Source organism: Phycodurus eques, chromosome 16 (assembly GCF_024500275.1).
Source record: "Phycodurus eques isolate BA_2022a chromosome 16, UOR_Pequ_1.1, whole genome shotgun sequence".
Taxonomy (NCBI): Eukaryota; Metazoa; Chordata; class Actinopteri; order Syngnathiformes; family Syngnathidae; genus Phycodurus; species Phycodurus eques.
Genome location: NC_084540.1, coordinates 20,332,305 through 20,349,324, shown reverse-complemented (window position 1 = coordinate 20,349,324; position 17,020 = coordinate 20,332,305). Strand labels below are relative to the sequence as shown.

The window sequence follows — 17,020 nt, the reverse complement described above, 5'->3', positions numbered from 1 at the left end:
ATTTTGTATTTTTAAAAGTAGTAGAGAGAGAGAGTAGTGAGAAACACAGATGTGTTCTTTTGGCAATTGGCTGAATAAGTGTTTTAAATTCTGCTCAAGCTGTTACTTTTTAACATGCGGAAGTGTCTTTCACCCACCACATCCATTTTTATTGTGTGAGGTTACCACTGGCTAAAGAGCTCTGCTAAATATCACATAACCACCTCATCTATCTGTCCATTTTCAATACCACTTATCCTGTTCAAGGTCTCAGGGAGCTGGAGCCTATCCCAGCTGATGGTGAAAGGCAGACTACACCTTGGACTGGTCGCCAGTCAGCCGTAGGGCACACATAGAGAAGGACAACCACTGACACTCACATTCACGTCGTCACCGTGTGGGAACTGAATCCACGCTGCCTGCACCGAAGTCAGGTTTATGCACTACTACACCATCGGTGACGTCAGATAACCACCTCATACAGTACATAGACCGAAAGGTGTAATTTACTGAATTCATCATCGTGACTGTAAAAACACTTCAGGAGGGTTTCTGACTAAATGTCCTTGATCGACTTTGAGGATTGGAAAATCTCTTGAATGTTCTGAGCCCCTCTTTCGATACCAGTGTTCTATTGAGAAGAACAATGCTGCATGTTGGTTTTATTTGGACAACAAAATAGTTGAGATTGAGTAAACAGTGCCTCTAGTTATTAGTGCTTCAAGTTGTACTTTTCAAGAATGGACTATACTTAGTACTTGGTGGGGGGTCGTCCCCTATCTATGTCTTCCATGTGTATGCAACAACACAGTATTTGGCCTGAAAAGCCCATATTCAGCTGACCCAAGGCAGTGGCTATTTGCATTGTAATTTATGCACAGTTTGTTGTCCTTGCAGCCACATCGCCTCGCAGCAGTCCACAGGTGCCTGGGGCCGTTTGGTGGCCTTTCGCACAGGTTTCCTGTCACCTGACTCAGCACCAGCTGCGCTCACCAACAGGAAAAACTAAACTGTAAAAAATACCTCACAAGAGTTTCATGGTGTAGTCCAAGATAGCCTGTAACATTATAGCATTAATTGACAAAGTGCCACCAGAAATAAAAGTGTCTAAAGCATGCGGTAAAATCGGCGCCATGAAACTGTAGGTCGGTATTGTATCTGCGGTGTCCAGCTTAGTAGAATTTTGTTTTATGAAAGACTTCACACCACGAAGTAGGACTGTGCCATATCGTACCGTTTGCGTATGCGCAATAGGAGCCGAGTGAGAGAAGAGCACGTCAGCATACGATGTTACCGCTAAAATCGGAAATGCTCACGTCACTACTCAAGCAAAATCATGATGTTGTGTTGTACAGCCAGGCTAAGCGAAGCCCCTTTCAGCTGGTGATGTGCACCTCTAAACTCAACAAATATTCGGAAAAAGTTCGGAATACAATTTTGAGGCTATTTTGCCCTGCTCTACCACAGAAAAAAAACACTTACTCAAAAACAGCACTTGGGTAATTTGACAACCTTCTCTGACAGTTTCCCTTGCTGAGTCTTTGTCCTGAATTCTCTCTGGCATTGCAGGAGACTATAAGCTTTATGATTTTTGCATCCGTGCCAGCAAAGGCACGCAATCATGGCGGTGGCAATGGCTGTGGACGACAGCCGTGCGGCAGAGTATTGTTGAAGCGCCCGCTCTCGCTATAATGGAACAGCTGTTTGGAGCGCGGCACACCAGAGCGAGTGAGCGCAGAGTAAATAGCAGAGAAGAGCAACGTAAACAGAGATGGAATGGCGAGAGCTGCTTCCCGGTGCTTTTGAAAGGCGGTAAACACCCAAGGAGCTTGACGGAGTTTGGGGTTGTCAACGCGAGAATGCACAAAACATCACAACACTGCATGGTAGGAGAGAATAGGTGAAATAGTCATGACCACTGTGAATTCCATCAGTCCTTACTGGTAAGGGGGTGAAAATGGTGGCTTTATGTAAAATAACAACTCACACTGTATGAGTTCATTGACTGCAGCTTGAAAGTCAAACCCAACGATTGAAGCACTTCCAATTAAATCCTGTATGTGTCCTGAGCGTGTGTTTCAATTTGTTCTTGACAGTCAAATCAAATCAAGACAGTTTCTGTTGCCCGTGAGTGTGAAACGTTAATGCAAACAACATAGTTGACAGAAGAACCTCAATTCTTCAATGCATTAAAGCTCTGGAAAAATATAGCCTGTGTTGGAAAGTCACTTGTTAAGCGCTCATGCAATATAGACCAACTGAAAATTATGACTGTGCATTTGAGTTGCAGCTGTTCAAATGAACCTTTTAGGCTTCAGGTGTCAGGAGCATGAGTTTTAAACAGTTGTCAAGTGTCAAAACTAATTCAAGGGATGGAATCACAACCGTAATGTAAAATAACAACATTGCGCCATTGGAAAATAAAAGCTAAGGGTTGAAGTGCTTCACTAGACCTGACTCGACTTGTGTTTTCGACTCTCAAAACAGATCAAGAGGTTGCTTCATCCAGCTACGGACTGAAGTTAATTCTAAAAATGTGTAGTGATGTGCTACCCTTATTGCATATGGATACTGCTGAAAACTTAGAGACATGGCCCTTTAACATCGTTCATGTAAACTGCATCCGCTTTGTGTGGCGCTGCAGTGATGGAAATCCAGTCATAACTCTGTTTCAACTGTCTGGGCTGACCCCATTTCTGACACGTGCTGATCCTATTTTTTATATAGGCACAAGAGTTTATCATTTGACTTTTGATATGTCTTGACTCTAGGTGATGAACTGAACTGAGATCCACCCCACCAGTTTGTACGTATCCCTCTTACAAAGAGCAAAGTCATTACTTATGAGATATATGGTTTCCAGCTGTCCGCCACCTGACCCATTTTATGACAGGCTGTAACTTTACTTGCCATTACTGTACTGGGTTATTGGACTGCTGAGATAACAACTGTGGCTGTTGGCATGCTATCGTTTTTATAACAACGAGATCAAATTGTACATATTAGTTCCAACCCGGATTTTAAGTGTCATAACTTCTCTGCAAATGAAGATTCTGCATCCATGTTTGTTTTATTGTCATTTAGTCTCATTGTAGGATCAATATAAACTTTTACTTTTACCGTCCTTCATATGTGGAAGCTCAACAGGGTGATGATATTACATCAGAGTTTGTGAGCAGCGTATGTTGTGATCAGTCATCCCATATAATACTGCCAAACGCTCTTCTACCATAACTGATACCGAATCTTTACTAGTGACTGATAATGAGTAATGGAGAAATGGATTATGGGTGATGGGTGGATTTAGGATATACCAGGCAGCATGGTTATTTCCAAATTCAGTTCATAGTGTTCAGGCTAACCCTAACCGCTAACCAAGTCATAGTTTGGACACCACTGCCCTAATAAAACTTACAGTTTTTGTATACAGTTACTGTATAATAAACATTTGCTCGATCATGCTTTTTCATCAATTTTGAGTGGCCCCCGGAAGATGTTTGCCTGTTTGTTGAGGTTTCGCGAGATGAATGGATGACATCACACAAGACGTCATGCCTGACAATGGTTTGAACTTCATTTGTTTCTCTGCAAGGCACGTTTTTCCTGAAAAATTGTTCGACATCAGGCGACTTCTTTCCGCACCGGACTTTACAAATATCACTTTCCTATTTATGCCATGCCAAATGCAGTTTTTCTATGTTTTTAAAGTAGTGATTACAATGTGGTTAGGTTCATTCTACATTGGCTGCTATTGCTTTATAATTGATATGCTTAACAATGAATGAGCAGGGCTTTAGTGCCCTTTAAGAAAGGGCAGTCAGCACTTGATTGATATGTTTTTCCTGCTGGGAAAGCCAGCACCTTGTTAAGACCCAGAACCTTACCTCAGCTACACTTCTCCCACACGCTCCCTTGAATCCCTATACACGAACGCATGCATGCACACACACACACACACACACACACACACACACACCAGGATGTCTGTCCCCTGCTCAACCTCAACCCCCTCGCAGTCAGAGGCCAGACAGGGTCAAGCAGAGGGCGAGACATTTATGAGGTGCAGATATTTCTGCAGGAAAGTATTCCGCCTGTTGACACCGAACAACGCAGTCTGGATGCTGAGCAAGCTTATCCAGGGAGGAGGCACGAAAACAAAAAAAAAACAAAAACAAAAAAATACAAGGAATGTTACGAAAGGTAACTGTTTAGTGACCTTGGCTTTCCCATGAACATTTCTTGGGCGGTTGCGTCTCTTACAACCCACGTTTTCCAAATATACCTATCTTGACTTTGTATCTCAACGCACAGAGGGCTAATGAGGCAAGGCCTTCTCCAAACAAAGAATGTTCACCTCATCATACTCGCACAGCCGCTTTTAACCCTGTCCTAATCTCCCCTCCTGCTTGCACGCTGCTGATACAGCAAAGGGCCATGACTCGGACACGGGGCAATGGCCATAGTCAACACAAAAGGTTGTGGTAGCAAACAGCCCTGTTTGTGTTCACTGGGCTGTTGTTGGAGATGACTGATGTACCCATTAACCCCTGTCCAGGGCATTCGGGGGGATGGGTGGTGGCGCTGGTGCTCCATGCAGGACGAAAACACCCGTCGGCCCATAGAGAAAGTCATTGACCCATATTGTTTCTCCTTCAGGCCCTGTCAGTGGTTCATTCATTCTACTAACAGAGATAAGCGTTGACAATGGGGATGATGGGGATGTATGCAAATGTGAATGTGGAACCTCCAATGCTTGTACAATTTTCAGTTTGAGCAAATCTGGAGTGACAGACTCAAACAGTCACATTTTGGACCTAATACTGACATATTGTGTTGTCAGCATATCATGTGAGAACCATCAGATGTCAAAGTAACATTATCAAAGGATCAGTGCGTATTGTTTTTGTGTGGACTTTTGTGTTTCTGAAAGATGGTGTTCCGAAAAAATGTGACAAGAATATCCACTGGAAATTATCATGAAGTATCTCACATACGCAGCAGAAAATACCAACTGCTTCATTGTTGATAGTGGGAGACGATGTGGATGACTGAGTGCAATTATTGGATCTCAATGGGAAACTTTCTTTTGAAATCAACATTTTAGAAGTCAACTCAGTTGATTTTAGTGGATCAACTGTAACGTAAAGCCAAATCCAGACACATTTTGTGCAGTATTCTTTTGAGCTGCACTGTGCCGTGTTTAAAACTACAATTCCTTACTCCAAACTTTTACTTTTGAATTAAAATGAATATTTACGTGCACTAATTTCTTTAAAACGGTATATAAATATGGAGCATTAATAACACGTACCCAGGCATAGGGCCTCTTTTTTTGGGTTTTTCTACAGATTTTTCCATTTTCGAAGAAGCTTGGCGTGTGTGCTCCATCCTGAAACGTGAGAATGCGCATCAACTGTATCTCTGAATCAGTCGGCATCGTATTTACCGAGCTTGGCAGTTAAAGCCAGAAGGCTTTATCTGATGCTGTGACAGATCTGTCTATTTACCATGGAACTCCATGCTCGCACAAATTTAGCTCAGCCCGAGACACTTACACAGAAAGACTTACCACAACAAATAAAATTTGGCAGGCGAAGGTCTTTGTGCCTGAGAAGTGTTCTCCCAATTAATCGAAGTAACCTCAAATTGTGAAGTGTACGTGTCTTGACAAGTTGATGAGGGTACAGCCAAAATAATAGACATAATTCACAGATGTTTGTGGATGAGAACAATCCAGTGTTTTTATTTCTTTTCACTGTTTGGCCTCTAGAAGACCACTTTTATTTAAGAAATGCAAAATGCGACATCACAACAATTTTAAAAACAATGTCACATTCTCATAAAGCGCTCTTTGCTTTCAACAAACAGCAAGGTTGACATGAAAATAAATAGTGTTGGCAAACAAAATAAACCTTTGTGAATACAAGAGTCAGGATATAAAACAAGACCAAAGTAGACAAAAGGTACTTGGCACAAATCAAATAAACTTAATTTTCAGATTGAATGAACTTTGTCCATTGCTTTGTGAATCTGATTGTCCTTCACAGTTAGTATCGAGTATGTGCATGTACTGTACAAAATAGATACAGGATATTCAAACTGAAGTGACATTTCTGAATGGTCAATGTCATATTTTGTCAGTACCTGGACATTCATGATCACGCTCCCTTGGTAGGCTTTTTTGATGTTTTTGCACTAGACAAAACTGCAGGTACATGTGCAAGAAGCCATTGTCCCAATGCAGAGCCAATACACACAGTGGAGGAGTATTGTAGACGTTATCAGTGATTTCTGATTCAAATTCAATACAGGTGCTTTACATGTGTTAAATTGAAATAAAGATACTAAAGCCACTTTGGTATGTATTTAGGACGTAGCACATTATCTCATTAAAAGGCCCAGTCTTGTTCTAAATTAATTTGTATGGACATGATTAGTGATGACACAGCTGTCATTCATATCTTAAAGCAGTATGAATGATCGCCGTCCGCTAGGACTTAAGAAGTACATAAATAAAAAACAATAGGTAAAAAAAAAATAATAACAGAACATTTACCAAAAAAAGCCACTTGACCTTTTTAAAACAGGATGACTCAAAATCTCTCAGAGAGCGAGTCTTGCCCTGTTATACACCAAATCCTTCTCTCTTTCTGTGATCTGTCTTGTTTCTGTCTCAGCAGGGCATACATACTTAGTGCAACACTAATATATTCAATCATGAGTTCCCAAAGCGAAGGAAAGGGGGGGAAAAAAAGAAAAACAACAACAATAATCTATACACATATAAAAATAAATCAATTGCAAACATGGAAAGATACGATCTCATATATACAATATAATCCTGTATAAAATAGCTTTTATGTACATATTGTATGTACAACAGACAACAATACAATAATCCATCTGGACAATCTGTACACCTGAACAGTGAAGACAGGTGAGAGGTACTGAAGTGTATGGCTTGATTTGGATCAATTTCAAAATATTTACAGACATCAACTTTATACATTTTCAACTTCCCTGGAATGAGGAGGCTTTGGGAGAGTCCCAAGTCTCGCTTTCACTTCTTCGTTCAGGTAAGGCTACCTTAATCGAATTGGTTCTTAGAGACCATTGCCTTGTGGTACTGGACCCAGCTCTGTGTTGGTGGCACATGACAGAAGCTGGGTCTACGGGACTGTTAGACCAATGTAACACCAGTTATTGATGGCTATGATGCACAGGAAGACCCAGAGTTCGGCCATTCTTCTTCAAAGGAGCAAGTAATAGAAGTCAACTTCTCTTCCATGAAGGTTAGATGCCAATAGTTTCCAGTGTGTAATCTCGGACAGCCAGCCCTAAACCAAGCAACACATGTCACTTTACAAGGCTAGGAGAGTCTTCTATGTAATGGACTTTAATATTTCCGGCAGAGGAATTCTTCAGTAGTTTCCTTATAAAGGTTCAGCACAAGATCGAAACCCCTTCAGCAGTGACCAGCTGACCAGTGGTAGGGTCATATGTCCCAGCCAGGTAATACACATCTGGAGAGGTACTGTTCGGCTTCTGATTGCGTGTCAGACTATCATATTCCCCCCGACTCACAACCTGGCACTTGTGCGAGATTGTCTGGACATCATTTTCGTCCTCATGACATGACTGGTACAGGGCATGCTGGATGGAGGAAAGGGTTTCAGTGAGTTGGAAAAATACTTGATTTGAATGTCCAGTATGCTACAAATGTCTGCTTACCTTGCCATCTCGCTGCCTCTTTCCTTGCTTGGTCTCTTCAGGGTGGTAGAACCACTTAACTTTGACTACCATGCTAGAGGTCCAAGACTCCCAGAGGTTCTCGATTTTACCAATGTATGGTAGATTAGGGCGTCCGGCTGAGAGGAACACGGCACAGTCTCCCACTTTTACTGCCTCCTTTCCTCTCACGATGGCCTTGTAGAAAAGCTTCTTGGCCTTGCCTTTTAGGCCTCGCCTCTGTGGAATTCCAGACATTTCAACCATCTTCCTTGACAATGACAGTGTACCATTTACATCCCCTTAAACTGACAACCATTGGAAATGATAATACTCTCACCTGTGTAGGGCTGCCAGACCACCTCCACATCTGGCGTCCCGCAAGGAATGTGGACATCTTGGGCCTTGGAATACATGAAATGTCATCTGGTTGCATTCTCGCTTTCTTCACAAATTCTCTAGATGACTTGGAGATTGAACTGTTGCAATCTTTCCTCTTAAGAGATTTACTGTTGGAGACGTGTTCATCAGGCGATCCTTTGGTATTGGAAACAGCCAACGCTTTAGCCACAAATGAATGTTGCCGTGAGGAAGTGGAGGGTTCATTGGGTTGTAGGAGTCCCCGGTGAGAGGACAGGCAGTTCTGTAGCATTAGTGTCGAACTTTCCTCATCCTCTGAGCTGTAGGAGGAGTCATTGTCAGAGGAACAAAGACTGGAGCTAGATATTGAGCCAGAGGAAGAGGAACTGGATGAACCAGAAGAAGAGGATGAAACTGACATATGAGAGAGGAAATGGCCAGCTGTCCTTAAACCCTGCGAAGCCAATGCAAGTGCAGTCCTTTTCCTCTCCTGCTCTTCTTCCTCTTCATCATCCATATCAGAGTAGGAGCTATGACACTCTCGGTGCGAACTGAAGCCCAAGTCTCCATATTCTCCTAGATGCAATGAAGGGGAATGCTTTCTTTGGGGTGTGGTTCCTTTCAGGAGAAGTTCAACCCTAGAGTTATGACCCTTTTTGTTGTCTTTAACCAGAAGGACCGGATGTGAATAAGCCTCCGTCTTAGGCATTCCGCTCACACCAGAAGAGCCACCTCGCAGCAATAGAGCCTTGCTGTTCTTGGTCTTTGGGGAAGTTACTCCTTCATGATCTAACTTGACCAGAAATTCTTGTCCTGACTTCTTTCCCCTCGGCACTACCAACTCATCTTGTCTGTGTCTCTGTCCATAAAGACCACTTTTAGGACCAACAGATGAATCTGGACGCGATCCTGTGGACTTGGTACAGAAGGAGGAGTATCCATTTGCAATGCTACTGAAGGAGTCCACCTCAAAGGAGCTACTGCTGAAGAGCCCTTTGGATTGGGTGGAGACGGGCAGTTGGATCTGATTCAAGCCAAATGAGTCATCTTCCCTCAATCTCAAGGCTTTTCTTGGTGTCCCATTGAGCTGAAATAGATTGTGGGAAGTCCTCTTCCTGGTTCCGGACAATGAAGGCCATGCCACAAAAAGAGAGGACTTTTTATTGGCATTTTCGGCCAGCTGTTGTTGCTTTTGCTTTTTCCCAGATCCCTTTGGTCTCCCTGGGATTTAAAAAAAAATAAATTAGAATGAAGCGTTGCTGTCTAATGTGTACAGAGATGGGATTCTATGTGTCTGCTGTGCAATTTTACGTAATTATCCACTTGTCCTCAAATATTAAGACCATTGCTGATACACGATGAAGAATGACAAATTATTACCTGGTCTTCTTTTTTGGAAAGTTAGCGGTTGGTTGTTTTTGACCGTACTGACAGTGTTGAGTCTGTCTCTGGGTGCATGATTGAAACTGGGGCTTTTCTTGACCTGACTCCCACTGTGTACAAACACAGCAGGAGATGTCTCCTCACCTTAGAAATGATATATTTGATGAAATATTAGACTCTTTAAAAAGATAAACAACCTGAAAAGGTGCATAGAAAGGAGACACCCACAGTGAATTTGATATCCCGGCGGCAGAAGGCGGACGTTTGGTACAGAAATCTTCCCTCGATCTCCGTCGTCAAACTCTACCATTACTCCTGGCTTCGCCTCATCGGTTGAAATCCCTGCAACAGACAAACATGAAATTCATCAGCGAGTGAAGAATCTGGATCCACAGATATATAGGAATCTGGATCCACAGATATATAGGAAGGGGACTCACCTCTGTGAACATAACCTGGGTACAAACAGCGTGAGCGTTCACTCCAATAAGCACACACCCTGGTTCCATCACTCAACATAGCCTCTGAATCTGGGCGTACATCGAGGACCTGAAATCCAGACCAAAATGTCATTAAGATTTATTACAAGCCGCGCAGAATAACTAACAAACACATATTGAAGCAGTGTGCGCGAAGTGCAACCAGGTTCCTGGGCATCAACTGTGCCACAGGTCTAAGCAGTGCTCACTACATGTCATGCCAATGTGCCAGTCAGGGGTGAAAGGAACGGAAGCCTGGATGTAGTAAACCCTGACTTGCTGAGTAATACCAAAAGAAGGCCTGAATAGACAACTTATGATTGCTGGTTGCCAGAGCCTCCTTCCAACAATGCAAGGCAGCACTAACATCCGCCTCTCACTGGGGGCTCCTTTAGGTTACTTTCATTTACTGTTGCCATGACGAGAGACCCTTTTGAAAGATAAGGCGCGGATGTGGGTGTTAGCCTGTGTGCAAGAAGGAGCTTGGTGAAAATTGTGGATGAAGTCTCTTAAGATCCATCCAAGGATCTTGTAGTCGCAAAGTTATCTCAGGGACTGTAAGAAAACCAGGTCCAATAGCAGGGCCTATCACTCCAAACTTGTCTTCATGTTCACTTTTTTGAAAGCAGGAGTTACCCTTCCATCCAGATATCCATTTATAATCAGTTAGGGTTTCTAGTTACACTGAGACTTAGTCCAAGGGGTTTGACATAAAGCAAATAGTCCTTCATAATAACTAAGGGAAAAAAATAACAAGGATGATTTAGGTTAAGAACAGAATCTTTCTTTTATGCTCAGGGTCAAATAATACTTATGTGGATGAACTTACAGCTTCCCGAAGAAGTTGCTCCAATGAATAGATCTTTGCGCGGTTTCCTCTTTCCCCATCAATTGTAATACTAAATCTGGAAAGAGAGAACCAAAATTTGGTATTTTTAACCTGTTGACTTGCCACTGCCATGTTATTGTTGCAATTGTCTTTGCTGCCTGATTGCTGTGTACAGTATATTAGTTTTGATATCCTGAGCAAAAAACACACATGCATAAAGAAAGGGGGAAAGCCTGCATCTGTAACTTAAATGTGTATTTAATAAATCCCGGGATGACAATAAAAAAAAATAATACAATTTAAAAAACACTGGTTGTGTAACGGCTTACATATCTGGCAAATCCATGGTGTGGATCCTGGCAGCATACAGAAGCTCATCTTCCTTTGAGACCAGTATCTTCAGTCCGTCCTTTAACAGTTCTTTGGTCAAGACACAATTAGGAACTGCAAATGAAAAGACAATAAATATTTTAGCATCCCTGAAACACTGTTGTGAGATATACATATGTGATATAGTTTACCTTCAGGGGTTTTGTTACATGAATCACTGTTGTCGTCCGCCTCCTCTTCCGAGAAGCTGCTGCCATCCATCTGAAAGCCCTCATCAGCCGCAAAGCTTTCTAGGAGCCGACTAACCGCTCGACCTTTTGTCTGTGGATCATTGAGAGAAAAATTTAAAAATGTCGGAGTTTATCTAACAGTAGAAAAGTGACTCAGGATTTTGCCTGATGTTTAAATTCTCTGTCACTGGTACCTGTTGCTCCTCGGCTCTTCTGCCTCTGCTGCCGTCCTCGCTTTTGGACACCGGGGCCCAGCAATTTCTCCGCTAATGGACAAGATGAGGGTGAAACATTCAGACTGTGGTCCAAAATATTGACACATTAGTTTTTAATGATCCAATTATCTCAATGGGAAGCAGTTTTGTCTGTTTCAAGATGTTTTTGGTGCGAACCTTGTTAATTGTTCCTCTCAACATGGTGCTTTTGCGTGTAGCCCTCTTTAACCTCTCACTCGTTGTTGGAAAGGTAGGCAGCCCCATGCTACGACGGAAACGGTTGCCTCTGTTGCCGTGGCTTCCCCACCGAGGCTCCTTGGACCTGGGTGCGCATGGTCTCCTAACGCGCTCTGTGTTGTGGTCCTCATGGCGGCTTTTGACTGCACTGGCCAGGCTCAACCTACAGGGGTTCTTTTTTCGTACTTTGACCTCCCCGTCTGCGCCAGAAAGGGTATGGGAGCCTGTGCAGTTCAATTACAGAAACAGACACTGTTAACAAGCCATGAGGAGGAACGCAAAACAGATGCTTCTCGTGAAGATTTCTTATAAATCAGCTGTCAGCCTCACCATAAAGCTCCTGTCTCTGTTTTTTGTTCCTCGCTTTCTGATTGGCCTCTAGTTTTACAATGGACGAAGGACTCGGACCTGTCACAGGAGAGCTGGACGTCACATCTCTTGCTGGTTGGGGTCTTAGGTCTTGAACGTCATCACTATCATTACTTCCTTCCTCCTCTTCCTCTCCTGATGGAAAAAAGGGAATACAGAGCAAACATTCTTGAGTTAGAAAGTTACTAGTCTTATCAAAAGCATTGCTAACTGTGATAATCTTGACGGTGTCGCCATTATTTCAAAAGCACTTCATTAGCATTCAAGTAAATGTTGAACTGTTCATTGAGATGATGTATTAAGTGCTTTGCCTTGATGGTATTTCCTGGTGTGAAACCACATGCAACAGAGCCGGAATACGACGGTGAGTGGGAGCGAGTTTATGTGTGTGTGTTTGTCACATTGCTCCCCTTGAGCCAACCAGTCTCTTAGTCTCCAGGGCTGTCAAAGCCTCTCACAGGCAAGTGTCCACAGCTGCGCATGTCGCACAAGATCAACCAACAAGGCTGATGACTCAGGTGTCAAAATGTCTATACACACCTTGTCTCCAACACAAGGTGTCCCTCACCTTTTCACCCACATCTGGTTACCTTCAAAGTGTTTTACAGAGTTGAAGGTTCACTAGAGAGTGGCACTGCATGTCTCGCAAGTGTTGCATGCATTAGCATTCATCTGCTCCAGGTTCGGTTTACAGTGGTACCTTCAAGTTCGAACGCCCCAAAACCCGACTGGTTAGCTGTGCTTGTCACTCGTGATCAAGAGGTGGCTGTTAGCTGTGCGTGTTGTAAAGTTTTGCATTATATTAGTTGTTGATTTCATTTCATACCTGTGTGATTTAATAAATTAATTTAAGAAAAAATGAGATGTGTGGTGTGCATCAGCAAAGCAATGCTTGGTCTGGATTGAGCTTAATCTCAAAGGAACATTTAGTTTTGAATGACAAGCAAATCTGACCTTGTTCTGACGAGTCGCTCTCAGGATTAGAACTTTCTCCCAACGACTCCCGTCTCTGTCCACGGTTACCCCTCGCTCCGGTCTTTTTGTGATGAGCGGAATCAGGCGTCCCTTTTTTAGATCCACGGTGTACATCCCCAGACCAGTTCTCCTGAGGGCCACTGTCCACACTTGCTGCTGAGAGAGTCGGGCAACCCTTCTGAGATCCAGGCTTCCTGAACTTTACGTTGTTTTAAGGATGAAATAATAGGAAACCGTGTACCTGTGTCGCTGTGTCCCCCAGACTCTCGCCTGTTGCCCTGGCTTCTGTGGCCATGCTTGGAGTTGCACGGTGAAACCTCCTTGTCCCTGTAGTGCATCCCTGCGATAGTCTTTTTACTCTGGCTCTTCTGTTTGAGCTGCGCCACATCGGCAGCCAACTTAGAACCCAGTACACTTTGAGGACCACCTTTTCTGCAACCTTGCGCTTTTATCTGCGTCAGCAGAGAGGGACAGTGAGACCTACTGTCTGTAAAGCTACTGCAAAACATCAGAGACTATAAAAGGTGAAAAGGAATATGAAAAGCCCAAGTGTACAGTAGAATTCGTTGTATCTAATTAGAAATGGACTCAACAACGTAATATTTCAAACGCAAAGATGCAATCGTGGCCTCTTTAATTTCTAGTTATATGGAGGGCAAAGGGATAGTGGCCAAAATGGGATCCTGACCTGTATGCTGCCGACTTGCTCAAAGCCTCGACTGGACAGCCTCTTCTTCCTTCTCTGGCTGTCTCCTCCCCCTCCTAGCTCCTCAGGCGTCAGGGAATGCCCTGCCAGCATCGGCCTGTCAGTCAAAACAAGAGAGCTGAATTCATTAGAGAAGAATGGCAGTGGTTTGAAAGAACAGAGGGGAGTGAGGACAGCACAAGGAAAAACAGTGAAGTCACCTCCCTGTGGGATGTAATAACTCTTCTCTCTGTCCGAAGCGTAGAGTTACATAAAAGTAGAAGGATGGCCAGACATCTGCACAGTACTGCTGGAAAAATTGCTTATCTAACAAGGGAGCTGGGGTTGTTTGAAGGGAGATCGGCACAAGGGAGCGTACGCAGCATGTGAATTAGCATTGCAAGTTTTGGCGAGTGCGTTTTTATATATAGCACTATTGTGTTCAGCGAAAAATGTATAGAGCTCCAGTTACATTTTCATACTATCGTGGAAATTTTCGCCAGCACTGAGCAGCGTCGCAGAGCAACCGCTTCAAAATGCCCTTGATCAAGCCTGTCTGTAGCTGACACTGAAAAGAGCCAGGCCATGCTCAAACAAAAGATTAACCTCCCCTCTCCTAAATTGTGCACAGCCCATGAAATGTGTAACATTTACAGAGTGGACAAAGTTTGAGTGCCAAGAGAATAAAAAAAACCTCGTGCCAGTTATGTATGTGCACAAGCGTTGAAAATGGCTTGCTCTCTTTGACAATCCAGTTTTAATGTTTTTTTTTCCTCCAGAAAAATAATGGTTTTGCTCAAAGGCAGCGATATGTAAAGGTACGCAATAATGATCAATTGTTGCTTCGCGTTTCGGCATTTATTTTGGGGTTGAGAATTCCCCAGGTCTTTCATTTGAGAAAAGATGCAATTTCAACGATGAGATGGGGGCAATAATGACAAATGTTTTTAACAGCATCCACTTTGAGACACACTTTCTTAAGTTGTCTATGTCCACAAGTGGCCAAAATTAGTTTTAAAAAATGATTTTAGTAAAAATATGGCCGTTTAAGCAGCCCCTGTAGCTCATAATCAGAATGTGACCTTGTGAATCCATAACAGAACGCAAGGAACGTGGTTGTTGTTTCGTGGGCTCTTCCAACAGACCGCAAGGAGAGTGACAGAGGTAGCAGTAAAGTGTGACTTGTCTGCAAGAATGATCCCACTGTCTCCTACTGAAGGCGTGGCAAAATATATGACCTGTGCGTTGACTTTCCCATTGTGACTTATTGATCAGCTGATGTTAAAAGCTGTACTACAATACTGCTGTACCCATCAAAGCAGTACTCACAAATGCCACCAGTGATGTAGCCCCAGGAATTATTATTTATTAAAAGTGTCGAGCTGAGCAGCAATACGCCATGACCATCATGTTATCCTTTGGGACCCACGTTGACCCTTTGAACCTAAATGACAGTGTAGTGTCACATTCCTTCTGTGGGGCAAGATGACTCAGGAGTTCACAGTACAGTAATTACATCTTCTGCCTATCAGCTCCTTACCCAACCCAGACCCAACCATTACAAACACTCCAATAATGCCATTGAAACCTAATGAGTCGACTTTACAGGTATGTCCTAACATAAATATTCTGCAAATAGCCATAAACACAGCTGACACAGTTATGTTGTTGAAGAATTAACACCGTTAAGGATGAAGTGGACTCCCTAGTTGTCTTATCTCTTTTCCTGTTTTAATGCCAGTGAAAGGCAGCCCTGTAGCAGCTCATGGCAAAAGAGATGATCAGTGTTATACATACTTGACTTTTCTTTGGCCCTCAGACGACACCGAGCTTGTGGTGAGGATGGGCTTCTTCTTCCTGGGTCGTCCCGGTCCTCTTCGTGCTGGGCTACGTGGCGTTTCTTCTTTTCTGTTTGAGCACATATTGAAAAAAAATGATGATGTCTGTACTCAAAATGTGTATAAACAGTCAGAAAGGCTCACGAACTGATGATCGTGTTTCCTCTGTAGCTTAGCCAGCTCCCTCTGCTTCTCTTTGTAGTGACGCTGAAGTTCGGCCAACTTGACACGCATTTCAAGCTCAGGACCGTCCATCGTTTCCATGCTGCCTTTAGCTTGGCACACCTGTTAAGTGTGCATTGTTTCTTTTTCTTTGCTATTTTTGGTAATGAAACCAAAAAAGAGCTTTGGGTGTTAACACCAATTTTAAAAAACGCATTCTTACTGGTTCGTTGCGCGGTGTCCAGCTGCATTTTCGACGTAAGTTGACGGTCTTGCGGGCTGGGAATTGTCGACCCGAACACGCACCGTTGCCTTCCTGTGAACTCGTCTCCAGTGATCGGGCTGTCGCCAGAGTTGCGAGGCTGTGAAGGTCAAACATCAGCAATTCCTCCTCTGTTACAAAAGAAAAAGATACGGTTGATGCTTCTTTCATACAGAGATCCCAGAAAATTGCAACATCAAAAGACCTGGCACTTATCCACCTCTTTTACAAAATCCAGCACTCGGCAGACCACAATCAGATAGCTGTGTGATGCTGTGGTGTAAAGTATAAAATACTACCGGCATTGTGGAATTCCAGTACACTCAGACACTTCACTGTTGCTGTTGAAGGCTCTGATACAAAAGATCGGACCGTAGTGGGGAACAACAACAACACAGCGAACAACTACATGATAAAGAGCAGGGAAGAGCTACTACTACCTTGACAGGTAGTGTGAAAGGGGCTTGACGTGTATCACACAATTACTGCATAACAGCCATAACAAAAGACGTAGCATATATACACCTTTGCTTTTTACATCTGTCCGGCAAAGGCAAACTATTGCCGCAACTGTGCACTTTGACGCAGTGATATAGCCTCCCGCAATCAAACTTTAAATGCCGGGCGACTTGGTGTTACACATAATGTAGTTGTCGGACAGTGACAACAGGCCGGGAGAAGTGAGTGAAGGTAAAACCTGATGCACAGGCGTCGTACTGCCTCTAATACCCCCGCCGAAGGTGGAAAACTTCCACCGGACCTAAAGTGAACCGTAATGTCTTTATAATCAGTGCATTTGAAGGCCTCCACTGCATATTTGTGGTGGTAACAAATGACCAAAAAACATTTACCGAGATTCTGCTATGCGGCGAGCCATCTGTATCAAGCTTTTAGCAAAGAGATGATTGTATTAGACGATTCTATTACAGTTTGCATGAAATTTTCAAGACTAATGAATT

At 43.3% G+C, this 17,020-nt stretch overlaps 1 protein-coding gene across 7 annotated transcripts in view; it reads right to left on the bottom strand.

The window, feature by feature from the left end:
* Positions 1-5,706: 5,706 nt before the first annotated feature.
* Positions 5,707-17,020, bottom strand: part of LOC133414667 (BAH and coiled-coil domain-containing protein 1) — a 64,587-nt gene continuing 53,273 nt past the window's right edge. For 6 of the 7 annotated variants that reach the window (XM_061700186.1, XM_061700188.1, XM_061700187.1 and 3 more), the window contains 18 exons: positions 16,023-16,192; positions 15,786-15,922; positions 15,597-15,707; positions 13,803-13,917; positions 13,356-13,566; positions 13,094-13,270; positions 12,101-12,274; positions 11,711-11,994; positions 11,513-11,584; positions 11,280-11,409; positions 11,088-11,202; positions 10,759-10,834; positions 9,891-9,999; positions 9,679-9,792; positions 9,448-9,594; positions 8,048-9,288; positions 7,711-7,947; positions 5,707-7,632 (listed from right to left, as the gene is read on the bottom strand). In XM_061700186.1, coding sequence (XP_061556170.1) covers positions 7,423-7,632; positions 7,711-7,947; positions 8,048-9,288; positions 9,448-9,594; positions 9,679-9,792; positions 9,891-9,999; positions 10,759-10,834; positions 11,088-11,202; positions 11,280-11,409; positions 11,513-11,584; positions 11,711-11,994; positions 12,101-12,274; positions 13,094-13,270; positions 13,356-13,566; positions 13,803-13,917; positions 15,597-15,707; positions 15,786-15,922; positions 16,023-16,192 — 3,830 coding nt within the window. In that variant the 3' untranslated portion in view covers positions 5,707-7,422. The remainder of the gene's footprint in view (positions 7,633-7,710; positions 7,948-8,047; positions 9,289-9,447; positions 9,595-9,678; positions 9,793-9,890; positions 10,000-10,758; positions 10,835-11,087; positions 11,203-11,279; positions 11,410-11,512; positions 11,585-11,710; positions 11,995-12,100; positions 12,275-13,093; positions 13,271-13,355; positions 13,567-13,802; positions 13,918-15,596; positions 15,708-15,785; positions 15,923-16,022; positions 16,193-17,020) is intronic. The other variant, XM_061700189.1, reaches the window with a different exon arrangement.